Source organism: Salmo salar, chromosome 05, assembly GCF_965601325.2.
Source record: "Salmo salar chromosome 05, fSalSal1, whole genome shotgun sequence".
In the NCBI taxonomy this organism is placed as follows: domain Eukaryota; kingdom Metazoa; phylum Chordata; class Actinopteri; order Salmoniformes; family Salmonidae; genus Salmo; species Salmo salar.
In genome coordinates this window covers 3,394,699-3,411,806 of record NC_138295.1, presented here as the reverse complement: position 1 = coordinate 3,411,806, position 17,108 = coordinate 3,394,699, and the positions used below count along the sequence as shown (strand labels likewise).

At 42.6% G+C, this 17,108-nt stretch overlaps 1 protein-coding gene across 1 annotated transcript in view; it reads right to left on the bottom strand.

The window, feature by feature from the left end:
- The window catches only part of ddx41 (DEAD (Asp-Glu-Ala-Asp) box polypeptide 41), a 42,535-nt gene extending 33,400 nt beyond the window's left edge, over window positions 1–9,135 (bottom strand). Inside the window, exons 1-7 of the mRNA NM_001140327.1 lie at window positions 8,988–9,135; window positions 8,555–8,653; window positions 8,065–8,215; window positions 7,786–7,860; window positions 2,726–2,786; window positions 1,573–1,709; window positions 1,085–1,157 (exon numbers count right to left, since the gene is read on the bottom strand). Coding sequence (NP_001133799.1) covers window positions 1,085–1,157; window positions 1,573–1,709; window positions 2,726–2,786; window positions 7,786–7,860; window positions 8,065–8,215; window positions 8,555–8,653; window positions 8,988–9,014 — 623 coding nt within the window. The 5' untranslated portion in view covers window positions 9,015–9,135. The remainder of the gene's footprint in view (window positions 1–1,084; window positions 1,158–1,572; window positions 1,710–2,725; window positions 2,787–7,785; window positions 7,861–8,064; window positions 8,216–8,554; window positions 8,654–8,987) is intronic.
- Window positions 9,136–17,108: the final 7,973 nt, after the last annotated feature.

The window sequence follows — 17,108 nt, the reverse complement described above, 5'->3', positions numbered from 1 at the left end:
GGAACGAGGACAGTGGTTTACTACTGTACTAACACATCATAAGGAACGAGGACAGTGGTTTACTACTGTACTAACACATCATAAGGAACGAGGACAGCGGTTTACTACTGTACTAACACATCATAAGGAACGAGGACAGTGGTTTACTACTGTACTAACACATCATAAGGAACGAGGACAGTGGTTTACTACTGTACTAACACATCATAAGGAACGAGGACAGTGGTTTACTACTGTACTAACACATCATCAGGAACGAGGACAGTGGTTTACTACTGTACTAACACATCATAAGGAACGAGGACAGTGGTTTACTACTGTACTAACACATCATAAGGAACGAGGACAGTGGTTTACTATTGTACTAACACATCATAAGGAACGAGGACAGTGGTTTACTACTGTACTAACACATCATAAGGAACGAGGACAGCGGTTTACTACTGTACTAACACATAAGGAACGAGGACAGTGGTTTACTACTGTACTAACACATCATAAGGAACGAGGACAGCGGTTTACTACTGTACTAACACATCATAAGGAACGAGGACAGTGGTTTACTACTGTACTAACACATCATAAGGAACGAGGACAGTGGTTTACTACTGTACTAACACATCATAAGGAACGAGGACAGTGGTTTACTACTGTACTAACACATCATAAGGAACGAGGACAGTGGTTTACTACTGTACTAACACATCATCAGGAACGAGGACAGTGGTTTACTACTGTACTAACACATCATAAGGAACGAGGACAGTGGTTTACTACTGTACTAACACATCATAAGGAACGAGGACAGTGGTTTACTACTGTACTAACACATCATAAGGAACGAGGACAGCGGTTTACTACTGTACTAACACATCATAAGGAACGAGGACAGTGGTTTACTACTGTACTAACACATCATCAGGAACGAGGACAGTGGTTTACTACTGTACTAACACATCATAAGGAACGAGGACAGCGGTTTACTACTGTACTAACACATCATAAGGAACGAGGACAGTGGTTTACTACTGTACTAACACATCATAAGGAACGAGGACAGTGGTTTACTAACTACTGTACTCACATGGTTGGAATCCCCTGGATTTGAATGGGTGTTGGGTGAACAATTCCCTTCTTTTTCAGACCTTTCAAGATTGCTGCGAACACATAGTAAAAGAGGGTTGGGGAAGGAATGACTAGTCAATCATTTTTTAACCACGACAAAAACATATCACCACTTCATTAATAAAAAGGGTGCAAAACAAAAATGGAAAAAAATAAGGTTTTTAATGAAAGTTGAAAGTGTCTGTGTGTCTCTCACCCTGTGGGAACTTAGTGTGTGTGTGTGTCCGGTGTGTCTCTCACCCTGTGGGAACTTGGTGTGTGTGTGTGTGTGTGTGTGTGGTCTCTCACCCTGTAGGAACTTAGTGTGTGTGTGTGTCCGGTGTGTGTGGTCTCTCACCCTGTAGGAACTTAGTGTGTGTGTGTGTCCGGTGTGTCTCTCACCCTGTGGGAACTTGGTGTGTGTGTGTGTGTGTGTGTGTGTGTGTGTGGTGTGTGTCTCTCTCTCACCCTGTGGGAACTTCATCTCCCTGAAGCTCTTGATCGGCGGAGGGATACCGTCACCATCGACCAGGATGTGGTACTTCTTCCTGACGCGGTCGTGTCTCGCAGGGGGCATGTTGAGGATGTACCGTGGAGCCAACCAACTATAAACAACAACAACAATAATGTTATCTTTACGGTACATTTTACACTAAACAACAATATAAAACACAACATGTTGGTCCCATGTTTCATGAGCTGAAATAAAAGATCCCAGAAATGTTTTATTACGCAGATAAAAGCTTATTTCTCTAAAATGTTGCGCACAAATTTGTTTACATCCCTGTTAGTGAACATTTCTCCCTTGACAAGATAGTCCATCCACTTGACAGGTGTGGCATATCAAGAAGCTGATTAAACAGCATGATCATTACACAGGTGCACCTTGTGCTTGGGGACAATAAAAGGCCACTCTAAAATGTGCCGTTTTGTCACACAGCACAACGCCACTGACATCTCAAATTATGAGGGAGCGTGCAATTGGCATGCTGACTGCAGGAACGTCCAACAGAGCTGCTTCCAGATAATTCAATGTTAATTTCTCTACTATAAGCCGTCTTAAGCCGCCTCCAACATCGTTTTAGAGAATTTGGCAGTACATCCAACCTGCCTCACAACCTCAGACCACGTGTAATCACACCAGCCCAGGACCTCCACATCCGGCTTCTTCACCTGCGGGATTGTCTGAGGAGAGGCGCTGAAGAGTATTTCTGTCAGTAATAAAGCCCCTTTTGTGCAGAAAAAGTCATTCTGATTGGCTGGGCCTGGCTCCCCATGGGGTGGACCTATGCCCTCCCAGGTCCACCCATGGCAGCGCCCCTGCCCAGTCATGTGAAATCCATAGATTAGGTCCTAATGAATTTATTTCAAATTGACTGATTTCCTTATACGAAGTGTAACTCTGTAAAAATCTTAGAAATTGTTGCATGTTGCGTTTGTATTTTAGTTCAGTATAGAATGTATTGTTACTGGATGATACCGCAGAGCCAACCAACGGGAACTAAACATGTCAAGCTATGCTATATTATTAACCTTCAGCATGACATGAAACACATCAAATAACAAGCCTTTTTTTCCCCCGGTCTGTGGTAGGTACTGTCAAAACATCGGTGTCATTCACCTTGTTTTGATGGGGTCGTCATAGATGATGCCTTTAGCCATTTCCTTCACCGACATGAGAGCTGAAAGAGAAACAAACGATTAGAGCTGGGCTGGAATAAAAGCCTGCAACACAGCCCCTGTTGACGTCCACCCTTGAAGTGATTCTGAACTAGAACAACAGTGGCCCCCATTGACAGTGATAGGGTCAGGTATGTACAGTAACATCTATTACCTCTGTAGGGGTCAGGTATGTACAGTAACATCTATTACCTCTGTAGGGGTCAGGTATGTACAGTAACATCTATTACCTCTGTAGGGGGTCAGGGTATGTACAGTAACATCTATTACCTCTGTAGGGGTCAGTATGTACAGTAACATCTATTACCTCTGTAGGGGTCAGGTATGTACAGTAACATCTATTACCTCTGTAGGGGTCAGTATGTACAGTAACATCTATTACCTCTGTAGGGGTCAGTATGTACAGTAACATCTATTACCTCTGTAGGGGTCAGTATGTACAGTAACATCTATTACCTCTGTAGGGGTCAGTATGTACAGTAACATCTATTACCTCTGTAGGGGTCAGTATGTACAGTAACATCTATTACCTCTGTAGGGGTCAGTATGTACAGTAACATCTATTACCTCTGTAGGGGTCAGTATGTACAGTAACATCTATTACCTCTGTAGGGGTCAGTATGTACAGTAACATCTATTACCTCTGTAGGGGTCAGTATGTACAGTAACATCTATTACCTCTGTAGGGGTCAGTATGTACAGTAACATCTATTACCTCTGTAGGGGTCAGTATGTACAGTAACATCTATTACCTCTGTAGGGGTCAGTATGTACAGTAACATCTATTACCTCTGTAGGGGTCAGTATGTACAGTAACATCTATTACCTCTGTAGGGGTCAGTATGTACAGTAACATCTATTACCTCTGTAGGGGTCAGTATGTACAGTAACATCTATTACCTCTGTAGGGGTCAGTATGTACAGTAACATCTATTACCTCTGTAGGGGTCAGTATGTACAGTAACATCTATTACCTCTGTAGGGGTCAGTATGTACAGTAACATCTATTACCTCTGTAGGGGTCAGTATGTACAGTAACATCTATTACCTCTGTAGGGGTCAGTATGTACAGTAACATCTATTACCTCTGTAGGGGTCAGTATGTACAGTAACATCTATTACCTCTGTAGGGGTCAGTATGTACAGTAACATCTATTACCTCTGTAGGGGTCAGTATGTACAGTAACATCTATTACCTCTGCAGGGGTCAGTATGTACAGTAACATCTATTACCTCTGCAGGGGTCAGTATGTACAGTAACATCTATTACCTCTGCAGGGGTCAGTATGTACAGTAACATCTATTACCTCTGCAGGGGTCAGTATGTACAGTAACATCTATTACCTCTGCAGGGGTCAGTATGTACAGTAACATCTATTACCTCTGCAGGGGTCAGTATGTACAGTAACATCTATTACCTCTGTAGGGGTCAGTATGTACAGTAACATCTATTACCTCTGTAGGGGTCAGTATGTACAGTAACATCTATTACCTCTGTAGGGGTCAGTATGTACAGTAACATCTATTACCTCTGTAGGGGTCAGTATGTACAGTAACATCTATTACCTCTGTAGGGGTCAGTATGTACAGTAACATCTATTACCTCTGTAGGGGTCAGTATGTACAGTAACATCTATTACCTCTGTAGGGGTCAGTATGTACAGTAACATCTATTACCTCTGCAGGGGTCAGTATGTACAGTAACATCTATTACCTCTGTAGGGGTCAGTATGTACAGTAACATCTATTACCTCTGTAGGGGTCAGTATGTACAGTAACATCTATTACCTCTGCAGGGGTCAGTATGTACAGTAACATCTATTACCTCTGTAGGGGTCAGTATGTACAGTAACATCTATTACCTCTGTAGGGGTCAGTATGTACAGTAACATCTATTACCTCTGTAGGGGTCAGTATGTACAGTAACATCTATTACCTCTGTAGGGGTCAGTATGTACAGTAACATCTATTACCTCTGTAGGGGTCAGTATGTACAGTAACATCTATTACCTCTGTAGGGGTCAGTATGTACAGTAACATCTATTACCTCTGTAGGGGTCAGTATGTACAGTAACATCTATTACCTCTGTAGGGGTCAGTATGTACAGTAACATCTATTACCTCTGTAGGGGTCAGTATGTACAGTAACATCTATTACCTCTGTAGGGGTCAGTATGTACAGTAACATCTATTACCTCTGTAGGGGTCAGGTATGTACAGTAACATCTATTACCTCTGTAGGGGTCAGTATGTACAGTAACATCTATTACCTCTGTAGGGGTCAGTATGTACAGTAACATCTATTACCTCTGTAGGGGTCAGGTATGTACAGTAACATCTATTACCTCTGTAGGGGTCAGTATGTACAGTAACATCTATTACCTCTGTAGGGGTCAGGTATGTACAGTAACATCTATTACCTCTGTAGGGGTCAGGTATGTACAGTAACATCTATTACCTCTGTAGGGGTCAGGTATGTACAGTAACATCTATTACCTCTGTAGGGGTCAGGTATGTACAGTAACATCTATTACCTCTGTAGGGGTCAGGTATGTACAGTAACATCTATTACCTCTGTAGGGGTCAGTATGTACAGTAACATCTATTACCTCTGTAGGGGTCAGGTATGTACAGTAACATCTATTACCTCTGTAGGGGTCAGTATGTACAGTAACATCTATTACCTCTGTAGGGGTCAGTATGTACAGTAACATCTATTACCTCTGTAGGGGTCAGGTATGTACAGTAACATCTATTACCTCTGTAGGGGTCAGTATGTACAGTAACATCTATTACCTCTGTAGGGGTCAGGTATGTACAGTAACATCTATTCCCTCTGTAGGGGTCAGTATGTACAGTAACATCTATTACCTGGTCAGTATGTACAGTAACATCTATTACCTGGTCAGTATGTACAGTAACATCTATTACCTGGTCAGTATGTACAGTAACATCTATTACCTGGTCAGTATGTACAGTAACATCTATTACCTGGTCAGTATGTACAGTAACATCTATTACCTGGTCAGTATGTACAGTAACATCTATTACCTGGTCAGTATGTACAGTAACATCTATTACCTGGTCAGTATGTACAGTAACATCTATTACCTGGTCAGTATGTACAGTAACATCTATTACCTGGTCAGTATGTACAGTAACATCTATTACCTGGTCAGTATGTACAGTAACATCTATTACCTGGTCAGTATGTACAGTAACATCTATTACCTGGTCAGTATGTACAGTAACATCTATTACCTGGTCAGTATGTACAGTAACATCTATTACCTGGTCAGTATGTACAGTAACATCTATTACCTGGTCAGTATGTACAGTAACATCTATTACCTGGTCAGTATGTACAGTAACATCTATTACCTGGTCAGTATGTACAGTAACATCTATTACCTGGTCAGTATGTACAGTAACATCTATTACCTGGTCAGTATGTACAGTAACATCTATTACCTGGTCAGTATGTACAGTAACATCTATTACCTGGTCAGTATGTACAGTAACATCTATTACCTGGTCAGTATGTACAGTAACATCTATTACCTGGTCAGTATGTACAGTAACATCTATTACCTGGTCAGTATGTACAGTAACATCTATTACCTGGTCAGTATGTACAGTAACATCTATTACCTGGTCAGTATGTACAGTAACATCTATTACCTGGTCAGTATGTACAGTAACATCTATTACCTGGTCAGTATGTACAGTAACATCTATTACCTGGTCAGTATGTACAGTAACATCTATTACCTGGTCAGTATGTACAGTAACATCTATTACCTGGTCAGTATGTACAGTAACATCTATTACCTGGTCAGTATGTACAGTAACATCTATTACCTGGTCAGTATGTACAGTAACATCTATTACCTCTGTAGGGGTCAGTATGTACAGTAACATCTATTACCTCTGTAGGGGTCAGTATGTACAGTAACATCTATTACCTCTGTAGGGGTCAGTATGTACAGTAACATCTATTACCTCTGTAGGGGTCAGTATGTACAGTAACATCTATTACCTCTGTAGGGGTCAGTATGTACAGTAACATCTATTACCTCTGTAGGGGTCAGTATGTACAGTAACATCTATTACCTCTGCAGGGGTCAGTATGTACAGTAACATCTATTACCTCTGCAGGGGTCAGTATGTACAGTAACATCTATTACCTCTGCAGGGGTCAGTATGTACAGTAACATCTATTACCTCTGCAGGGGTCAGTATGTACAGTAACATCTATTACCTCTGTAGGGGTCAGTATGTACAGTAACATCTATTACCTCTGTAGGGGTCAGTATGTACAGTAACATCTATTACCTCTGTAGGGGTCAGTATGTACAGTAACATCTATTACCTCTGTAGGGGTCAGTATGTACAGTAACATCTATTACCTCTGTAGGGGTCAGTATGTACAGTAACATCTATTACCTCTGTAGGGGTCAGTATGTACAGTAACATCTATTACCTCTGTAGGGGTCAGTATGTACAGTAACATCTATTACCTCTGTAGGGGTCAGTATGTACAGTAACATCTATTACCTCTGTAGGGGTCAGTATGTACAGTAACATCTATTACCTCTGTAGGGGTCAGTATGTACAGTAACATCTATTACCTCTGTAGGGGTCAGTATGTACAGTAACATCTATTACCTCTGTAGGGGTCAGTATGTACAGTAACATCTATTACCTCTGTAGGGGTCAGTATGTACAGTAACATCTATTACCTCTGTAGGGGTCAGTATGTACAGTAACATCTATTACCTCTGTAGGGGTCAGTATGTACAGTAACATCTATTACCTCTGTAGGGGTCAGTATGTACAGTAACATCTATTACCTCTGTAGGGGTCAGTATGTACAGTAACATCTATTACCTCTGTAGGGGTCAGTATGTACAGTAACATCTATTACCTCTGTAGGGGTCAGTATGTACAGTAACATCTATTACCTCTGTAGGGGTCAGTATGTACAGTAACATCTATTACCTCTTCCCTCTGCCACACTCTGCAGAATCTTCTGTTCTTCTTTCAGCTGCTTCTCCTTGGCTGACTCTTTACGAGCTGTGGACACGAACAGACATATTTTAGCATTTAACAAAAAGACAAGTCAAGATCATGATACATTTTAGAATGCATAACCGGTATACCTTCTGTTTTCTACTACCCATGGACAAAAAAAAACTCATAATTCACCACACTGAACAATGATCATGCCAATTCTAACTGTGAAATGATGACATTTCAAACTGCCACTGTACCACTTACCTTCAGCCTTTTCCTTGAGGACCTGGTGTTGATCCAGCAGGGAGACGTTAGAGCGCGGTCCCAGACCCTCATCCTCATCTCTCTGCTCTCCTCCACTATCCTTCTGCTCCTCCTCTACTACCTTCCCTCGCAGACGCAGCATCTTCAGTTGCTGGGGGCACAGAGTGACGGGGTTGATTGGGAGGGAGAGACGGAAGGGAGGGAAAGTTATGGGTCATTGTGTTTGGTGGATCTACAGTACAAATCATTCTGACGCTGCCCAGTCAAAGCTAATTTATGTCTGTCAGCGGAACACACACACACACACGCTCAGTTGGTAGAGCATGGTGTTTGCAACGTCAGAGTTGTGGGTTCGATTCCCACGGGGGACAAGTACGGAAAATGTTTTATGAAATGTATGCATTCACTACTGTAAGTCGCTCTGGATAAGAGCATCTGCTAAAATGACTAAAAATGTTGTTGTTTTTTTAAATGTAAAAAATGTGTTTACCATTTTATGCTTTCTGATTTTGACTGGTACGTATGGGACATAGTCATCCTCTTCAGATGGATGATCGGATCCAGACTTCTCCTCCTCCCCATAGGATCTCTGTGGAAACAAAAGTACACCAACAATTACAAAGAAAGTGGTTTATTCAGCTGCCTAACTAAACGATTAGCTAGTTAGCAAACAAAATACAAAGCTACATCACAGATGAATAGAGTAAGTTAGTTAATAAGTATATTTGGCTACTAAAACATTTCGCTACACTCGCATTAACGTCTACTAACCATGTGTATGTGAGAAATAACATTTGATTTAAAATGAGCCTAGCGTCTATGAATGGGTTAGTTACAGCGGGATCTATGCTAGCTAGCAAGCTAGATAGTGTGCTAACAATGCTAGCTAGGTTTATTTTCCATACAAATTTAACATCACCTACCTTTTTAGACCGGTGTTCTGTCTCCATTTTATTGTGTTATGTTATGAGTTGCTACTGTAGCCTGTTAAATGCTACTTTGGTCAACTTTATTTCACCAAATACATGAAAATATACCTCAGGTTTGCGCTGTAAGAAAACACTAAAGACGTAGTCAGAATGTTTGTGTACGGCGAGCAGGGAACGACAAATCCAACCAGCGTCAAAAACGTTTCCGGAGTAAAAAATCTTCGCTTTGTGCAGTCTGACCGCAGAGTATCTAAATCCAGAGGTTTTAACGATTTAACGGACTGCACATCTGACAGAGGAAGAAAACTCGAAGGAAAATCTGTTTCCATCCAACATGTGTCGTTTTTTTTTCGCCCAGCAAAACATGGAGTTTTTGTATGGAGGTCAATGAGAGTGTCAACAACAACAAAAATGTAATGGTTTATTTGCTACGTGAGGTTTATTGGGTCGAGTTGAAGTTTCGTCATTCTTAAGTTGTTACGAGTGTATTTATAAAAATGTGACATTCTGGCAACGTTGAGAGGGAGAGAGAAAAAAAGCGTTATATCTCCAGGCTATGCATGTCATGAAGCTAGTAACTTAGTAACTTCTCTATACATTGAATACAGGCGGTGGACGTCACAACCTTCACCGAATATTCAAAATAAGTTTACAATAATGAGACGTATCCGCCACTGGACTGCCCGCCGTGCTGCTTTGTGAATAACGACTCCCATTGTTCAGGCGAAGAGACATGTATCTTGTCAGTATATCTATAATCTTTGGACCCTGATTTTTTAATTTAACCTTTAACTGGGAAATTCGCCATGACATCACCTACAAGTGTGATCGGGGATTTCTATTGGAGAACAAGTTTTAACCTAAATTCATACTGTACTGTCTTTGGTCTGTCCGTGCCTGACAACTCAAACTGAATTCTTCCGGTTGCTCCGTCTTCGTTCATGTCCATGAGCTTGAAGTGCAATAACTAAATTCTCCCTTCCGCTCCTAAACAACGCACATTTGTTGAAACTTTGGCAAAAGGGTAAAGTATACAAAACTTAGTCCACTGTGTTCGTAACATATTCTAGTTTTGGTAACAGAAAACTGTATTGACATTAAAATGTTTCATAAATGAGCAGAATGTAAGCCAAAATCCATGTTCGCCCTCTGCCGGCCACTGGGCTTCCTCATCACCATATTTGGTCGTGAGGTGGAGACGCCAACCGGATGCTTCAGATTTATACATCCGGTGAAACATCTGGCTCATTGTACCATCTGTGGCATCCCAATAGACCGTACTTCCTCTTATGGCGGCTGTGAGTAGGTATTAACTCCGCATTGTTTCGTTGGACAAAGGCTATGAGGAAAATGAATGGCGTTTTTGTAGTTTTTTTTTTGGGATAAACACTGAAAATAAGAATTTATGTAATAATTTAAAAAAACACAAAGGCTTCATTATTTCATAAAGGTTATGTTAACCAACTGATGAGGTAACTCATTTCATAAAGGTCATGGAATCAACCCCAAAAAGTTGGAGAGTCCCACTCAGTGGACTACTTTAAAATGGTAGAAGCCCTCAAAAACAGCCTTATGGTCTCAATCATTCTATATGGCTGGAGTAAGAAGTTTGAGTAGCCACCCTCATGACTACACACTGTTGGGAAGACATGGAAAGCTGGTGTCAGCTAGACCAAGTCTGGCCCCCCGTGTCTGCCATCCTCCGCTAGTCTGGACTTTAACATGATGACTTTGGTTTAAAATAACCTTTATCGATATTAGACAATTCTGAAACAAATGTATTTTTTACATTTTAGTCATTTAGCAGATGCTCTTTTCCAGAGCGACTTACAGTAGAGTGCATACATTTTATTGCATTTTTAAATACTGGCCCCCCCGTGGGAATCGAACCCACAACCCTGGAGTTGCAAGCGCCATGCTCTACCAACTGAGCTACAGTGGCACCTACATGATGCATCATATCATGAGACCTTAGCCTAAAACCTAAAACCACTCGGAAAGCAAAACACCTCACTTTATTTTGTCAAAACGGCAAAATGTTTTAATCTTTCTGAATGAAAAAGGTTTTCACAGTATCAAAAGTGAATAATAAAAAATAAAAAATAAAACAGAAAAGAAGCCAACTTGGCTTAGGCCTAATGGAATAATAAACATCCACATTCCACACATTTCAGATAATGTCTTCTAGTTAGTTGCATATAAACCTTAAAAGATTTTCGGGAAGAAAAAAGAAAACCAAGAAGAGAATATATGACGGAAAGCCTTTAAACATCGAAGCACCACTTCCTTCGTAACATCACTTCAACTAGCGATCGTTTTGTGATCAGAAAGGGAACTCATCTAAGTTCAGGACTGCAGGATCAGATACGGAGTGACAAGCAGAAGTTCTCACTGAGGTGTACGACCCCAGAAGGGTCAGAGTATTATGAAATATTTTAATCATGGTTGAAATCCTCACACATCCTCAGAGAGACAGGTCATTATGGTTGAAATCCTCACCCATCCCCAGAGAGACAGGTCATTATGGTTGAAATCCTCACCCATCCTCAGAGAGACAGGTCATCATTATGGTTGAAATCCTCACCCATCCTCAGAGACAGGTCATCATTATGGTTGAAATCCTCACCCATCCTTAGAGACAGGTCATCATTATGGTTGAAATCCTCACCCATCCCCAGAGAGACAGGTCATTATGGTTGAAATCCTCACCCATCCTCAGAGAGACAGGTCATTATGGTTGAAATCCTCACCCATCCTCAGAGAGATAGGTCATCATTATGGTTGAAATCCTCACCCATCCTCAGAGAGACAGGTCATTATGGTTGAAATCCTCACCCATCCTCAGAGAGACAGGTCATTATGGTTGAAATCCTCACCCATCCTCAGAGAGACAGGTCATCATTATGGTTGAAATCCTCACCCATCCCCAGAGAGACAGGTCATCATTATGGTTGAAATCCTCACCCATCCTCAGAGAGACAGGTCATCATTATGGTTGAAATCCTCACCCATCCTCAGAGAGACAGGTCATTATGGTTGAAATCCTCACCCATCCTCAGAGAGACAGGTCATCATTATGGTTGAAATCCTCACCCATCCGCAGAGACAGGTCATTATGGTTGAAATCCTCACCCATCCTCAGAGAGACAGGTCATTATGGTTGAAATCCTCACCCATCCTCAGAGAGACAGGTCATCATTATGGTTGAAATCCTCACCCATCCTCAGAGAGACAGGTCATCATTATGGTTGAAATCCTCACCCATCCCCAGAGAGACAGGTCATCATTATGGTTGAAATCCTCACCCATCCTCAGAGAGCAGGTCATTATGGTTGAAATCCTCACCCATCCTCAGAGAGACAGGTCATCATTATGGTTGAAATCCTCAGAGAGACAGGTCATCTATGGTTGAAATCCTCGAGAGACAGGTCATCATTGTAGATGTGTTGTAAAAGGCCCTACAATCACTTATTTCATGTACAAACATTGAGATCGGGTGATGATTGAGGACATTTTTCAACTGAAAACAAAACCAGTCGGTTATTATTGGACAAGTCCAAGTCGTCTGTTCCTGTCGTCTTCCGTTTGAGACCTAATGAATACAATCCTGTATCAGCAGGGAGGTGAGTGATCAAAACAACAGTATGAGGCAGCCATGGGTAACATCCCAAATGGCACCCTATTCCCCATATAGTGCCCTACCCAATGGGGCCTGGTCAAAAGTAGTGCACTATAAAAAAAAAATCGGGAATAGGGTGCAATTTGAGATGCATACAATGTTGAGAACATGGCCACAGTACATAATTATTTCACAGACCACCATGGGGGAAGATATAATCTCTGATAGCAGAAACGTCGCCAACAACCAATGGGAGATGAACTAAATGGCAGTTATGTGAAGGTATGTAGACACTCCAACTGGGTTCAGCTATTTCAGACACACCGTTGCGAGTAGTTGTATAAAATCGAGCACACAGCCATGCAATCTCCATAGACAAACATTGACGGTAGAATGGCCCCTACTTTAGAGCTCACCGTCATAGGATACCACCTTTCCAACAAGTCAGTTCGTCAAATTTCTGCCCTGATAGAGCTGTCCCGGGTCAACTGTAAGTGCTGTTATTGTGAAGTGAAAAAGTCTAGGGTAAACAACGACTTAGCCGCAAAGTGGTAGGCCACACAAGCTCACAGAACGGGATCGTCGAGTGCTGAAGTTCGTAACAGTCATCTGTCCTCGGTCGCAACACTCGCTACCGAGTTCCAAACTGCTTCTGGAAGCAACGTCAGCACAGGAACTGTTCATCGGGAGCTTCATGAAATGGGTTTCCATGGCCGAGCAGCCGCACACAAGCCTAAGATCACCATGCTCAATGCTAAGCGTCGACTGGAGTGGTGTAAAGCTCACTGTCATTGGACTCTGGAGCAGTGGAAACGCGTTCTCTGGAGTGATGAATCACGCTTCACCATCTGGCAGTCTAACGGACAAATATGGGTTTGGCGGATGCCAGGAGAACGCTACCTGCCAGAATGCATAGTGCCAACTGTAAAGTTTGGTGGAGGAGGAATAATGGTCTGGGGCTGTTTTTCATGGTTCGGGCCCCTTAGTTCCAGTGAAGAGAAATCTTAACGCTACAGCACACAATGACATTCTAGACAATTCTGTGCTCCCAACTTTGTGGCAACAGTTTGAGGAAGGCCCTTTCCTGTTTCAGCATGACAATGCCCCCGTGCACAAAGCGAGGTCCATACAGAAATGGTTTGTCAAGTTCGGTGTGGAAGAACTTGACTGGCCTGCACAGAGCCCTGACCTCAACCCCATTGAACACCTTTGGGATGAATTGGAACGCCGACTGTGAACCAGTCCTAATCGCCCCAACATCAGTGACCTCACTAATACTCTTGTGGCTGAATAGAAGCAAGTCCCCGCAGTAATGTTCCAACATCTAGTGGAAAGCCTTCCCAGAAGAGTGGAGGCTGTTATAGCATCAAAGGGGGGGACCAACTCCATATTAAAACCCATGATTTTGGAATGAGAGGTTTGACGAGCAGGTGTTCACATACACTACATTAATTTAAAACACATCTTGTAAAGATATGATTCTAAGTGTTAAACACAATAGTCAGATAAATATTTTTTTCTTTGTTTAAAAAAAAAAAAATCTAATTTCATGTCATCAATAGCATTGTACAACGTGAGGTATTGAATCTATTGATCCATGGGGTTCCATGTCATCCACTGCTGTTGATTCCTACATAGTTTGATAAACTACGCCATCATGACTTACTCAATGGGGCTCTTGGGATGCAACCCGGGAATAGGAAACCTGCAAACCGTTAATGAATGACCAGCGATGGTTCAGCGGATGATGTCATACAGCGGGGACAGGTTGGCACAATCAGAGCAGTTCGATTGAGGTCATGAGAGCACAATACCAGGGTGGATAACCAGCCCACACATGGTGGTGATGTCTATGACAGTACAGATAACCAGCCCACACATGGTGGTGGTGTCTATGACAGTACAGATAACCAGCCCACACATGGTGGTGGTGTCTATGACAGTATAGATAACCAGCCCACACATGGTGTCTATGACAGTATAGCTAACCAGCCCACACATGATGGTGGTGTCTATGACAGTATAGATAACCAGCCCACACATGATGGTGATGTCTATGACAGTATAGATAACCAGCCCACACATGGTGGTGGTGTCTATGACAGTATAGATAACCAGCCCACACATGGTGGTGGTGTCTATGACAGTATAGATAACCAGCCCACACATGGTGTCTATGACAGTATAGATAACCAGCCCACACATGGTGTCTATGACAGTACCAGATAACCAGCCCACACATGGTGTCTATGACAGTATAGATAACCAGCCCACACATGGTGTCTATGACAGTATAGATAACCATTCCACACACGGTGTCTATGACAGTATATATAACCAACCCATAACAGCCCCCGTGATATGCAACTTTTCAGGGAAGTTAGGAACAAATATACACAGGCAGTTAGGAAAGCATCTTTCATGGTAATAAGCATTTTTCTACGGCTGGCCATGCTTTCCACCTGGCTACCCCGACCCCGGCCAACAGCCCTGCGCTTCCCTCAGCAACTCGCCCAAACCTCCCCACTTCTCCTTCACCCAAATCTAGATAGCTGATGTTCTGAAAGAGATGCAAAATCTGGACCCCTACAAATCAGCCAGGCTAGACAATCTGGACCATCTCTTTCTAAAATTATCTGCCGAAATTGTTGCAACCCCTATTACTAGCCTGTTCAACCTCTCTTTCGTATCGTCTGAGATCCCCAAAGATTGGAAAGCTGCCGCGGTCATCCCCCTCTTCATAGGGGGAGACACTCTAGACCCAAACTGCTATAGACCTATATCTATTCTACCCTGCATTTCTAAGGTCTTCAAAAGCCAAGTTAACAAAGAGATTACTGACCATTTTGAATCCCACCGTACCTTCTCCGCTATGCAATCTGGTTTCAGAGCTGGTCATGGGTGCACCTCAGCCACACTCAAGGTCCTTAACGACATCATAACCGTCATCGATAAGAGACATTACTGTGCAGCCGTATTCATCGACCTGGACAAGGCTTTCAACTCTGTCAATCACCACATTCTTATTGGCAGACTCAACAGCCTTGGTTTCTCTAATGACTGCCTCGCCTGGTTCACCAACTACTTCTCAGACAGAGTTCAGTGTGTCAAATCGGTGGGCCTGTTGTCCGGACCTCTGGCAGTCTATGGGTGTGCCACAGGGTTCAATTCTCAGGCCGACTGTCTTCTCTGTATACATCAATGATGTCGCTCTTGCTGCGGGTGATTCTTTGATCCACCTCTACGCAGACAACACCATTCTGTATACTTCTGGCCCTTCTTTGGACACTGTGTTAACTAACCTCCAGACGAGCTTCAATGCCATACAACTCTCCTTCCGTGGCCTCCAACTGCTTTTAAATGCAAGTAAAACTAAATGCATGCTCTTCAACCGATCGCTGCCCGCACCTGCCCGCCCGTCCAGCATCACTACTCTGGACGGTTCTGACTTAGAATATGTGGACAACTACAAATACCTAGGTGTCTGGTTAGACTGTAAACTCTCCTTCCAGACTCACATTAAGCATCTCCAATCCAAAATTAAATCTAGAATCGGCTTCCTATTTTGCAACAAAGCATCCTTCACTCATGCTGCCAAACATACCCTCGTAAAACTGACCATCCTACCGATCCTCGACTTCGGTGATGTCATCTATAAAATAGCCTCCAACACTCTACTCAGCAAATTAGATGCAGTCTATCACAGTGCCATCCGTTTTGTCACCAAAGCCCCTTATACTACCCACCACTGCGACCTGTATGCTCTAGTTGGCTGGCCCTCGCTTCATACTCGTCGCCAGGCCCACTGGCTCCAGGTCATCTATAAGTCTATGCTAGGTAAAGCCCCGCCTTATCTCAGCTCACTGGTCACCATAGCAACACCCACCCGTAGCACGCGCTCCAGCAGGTATATCTCACTGCTCACCCCTAAAACCAATTCCTCCTTTGGCTGCCTCTCCTTCCAGTTCTCTGCTGCCAATGACTGGAACGAATTGCAGAAATCACTAAAGCTGGAGACTCATATCTCCCTCACTAGCTTTAAGCACCAGCTGTCAGAGCAGCTCACAGATCACTGCACCTGTACATAGCCCATCTGTAAATAGCCCATCTATCTACCTACCTCATCCCCATACTGTATTTATTTATTTATCTTGCTCCTTTGCACCCCAGTATCTCAACTTGCACATTCATCTTCTGCACATCTACCATTCCAGTGTTTAATTGCTATATTGTAATTACTTCACCACCATGGCCTATTTATTGCCTTACCTCTCTAATCCTACCTCATTTGCACATGCTGTATATAGATTTTTGTTCTATTGTGTTATTGATTGTATGTTTGTTTATTCCATGTGTAACTCTGTGTTGTTGTACGTGTCGAACTGCTTTGCTTTATCTTGGCCAGGTCGCAGTTGTAAATGAGAACTTGTTCTGAACTAGCCTACCTGGTTAAATAAAGGACTTGTTCTCAACTGGCCTACCTGGTTAAATAAAGG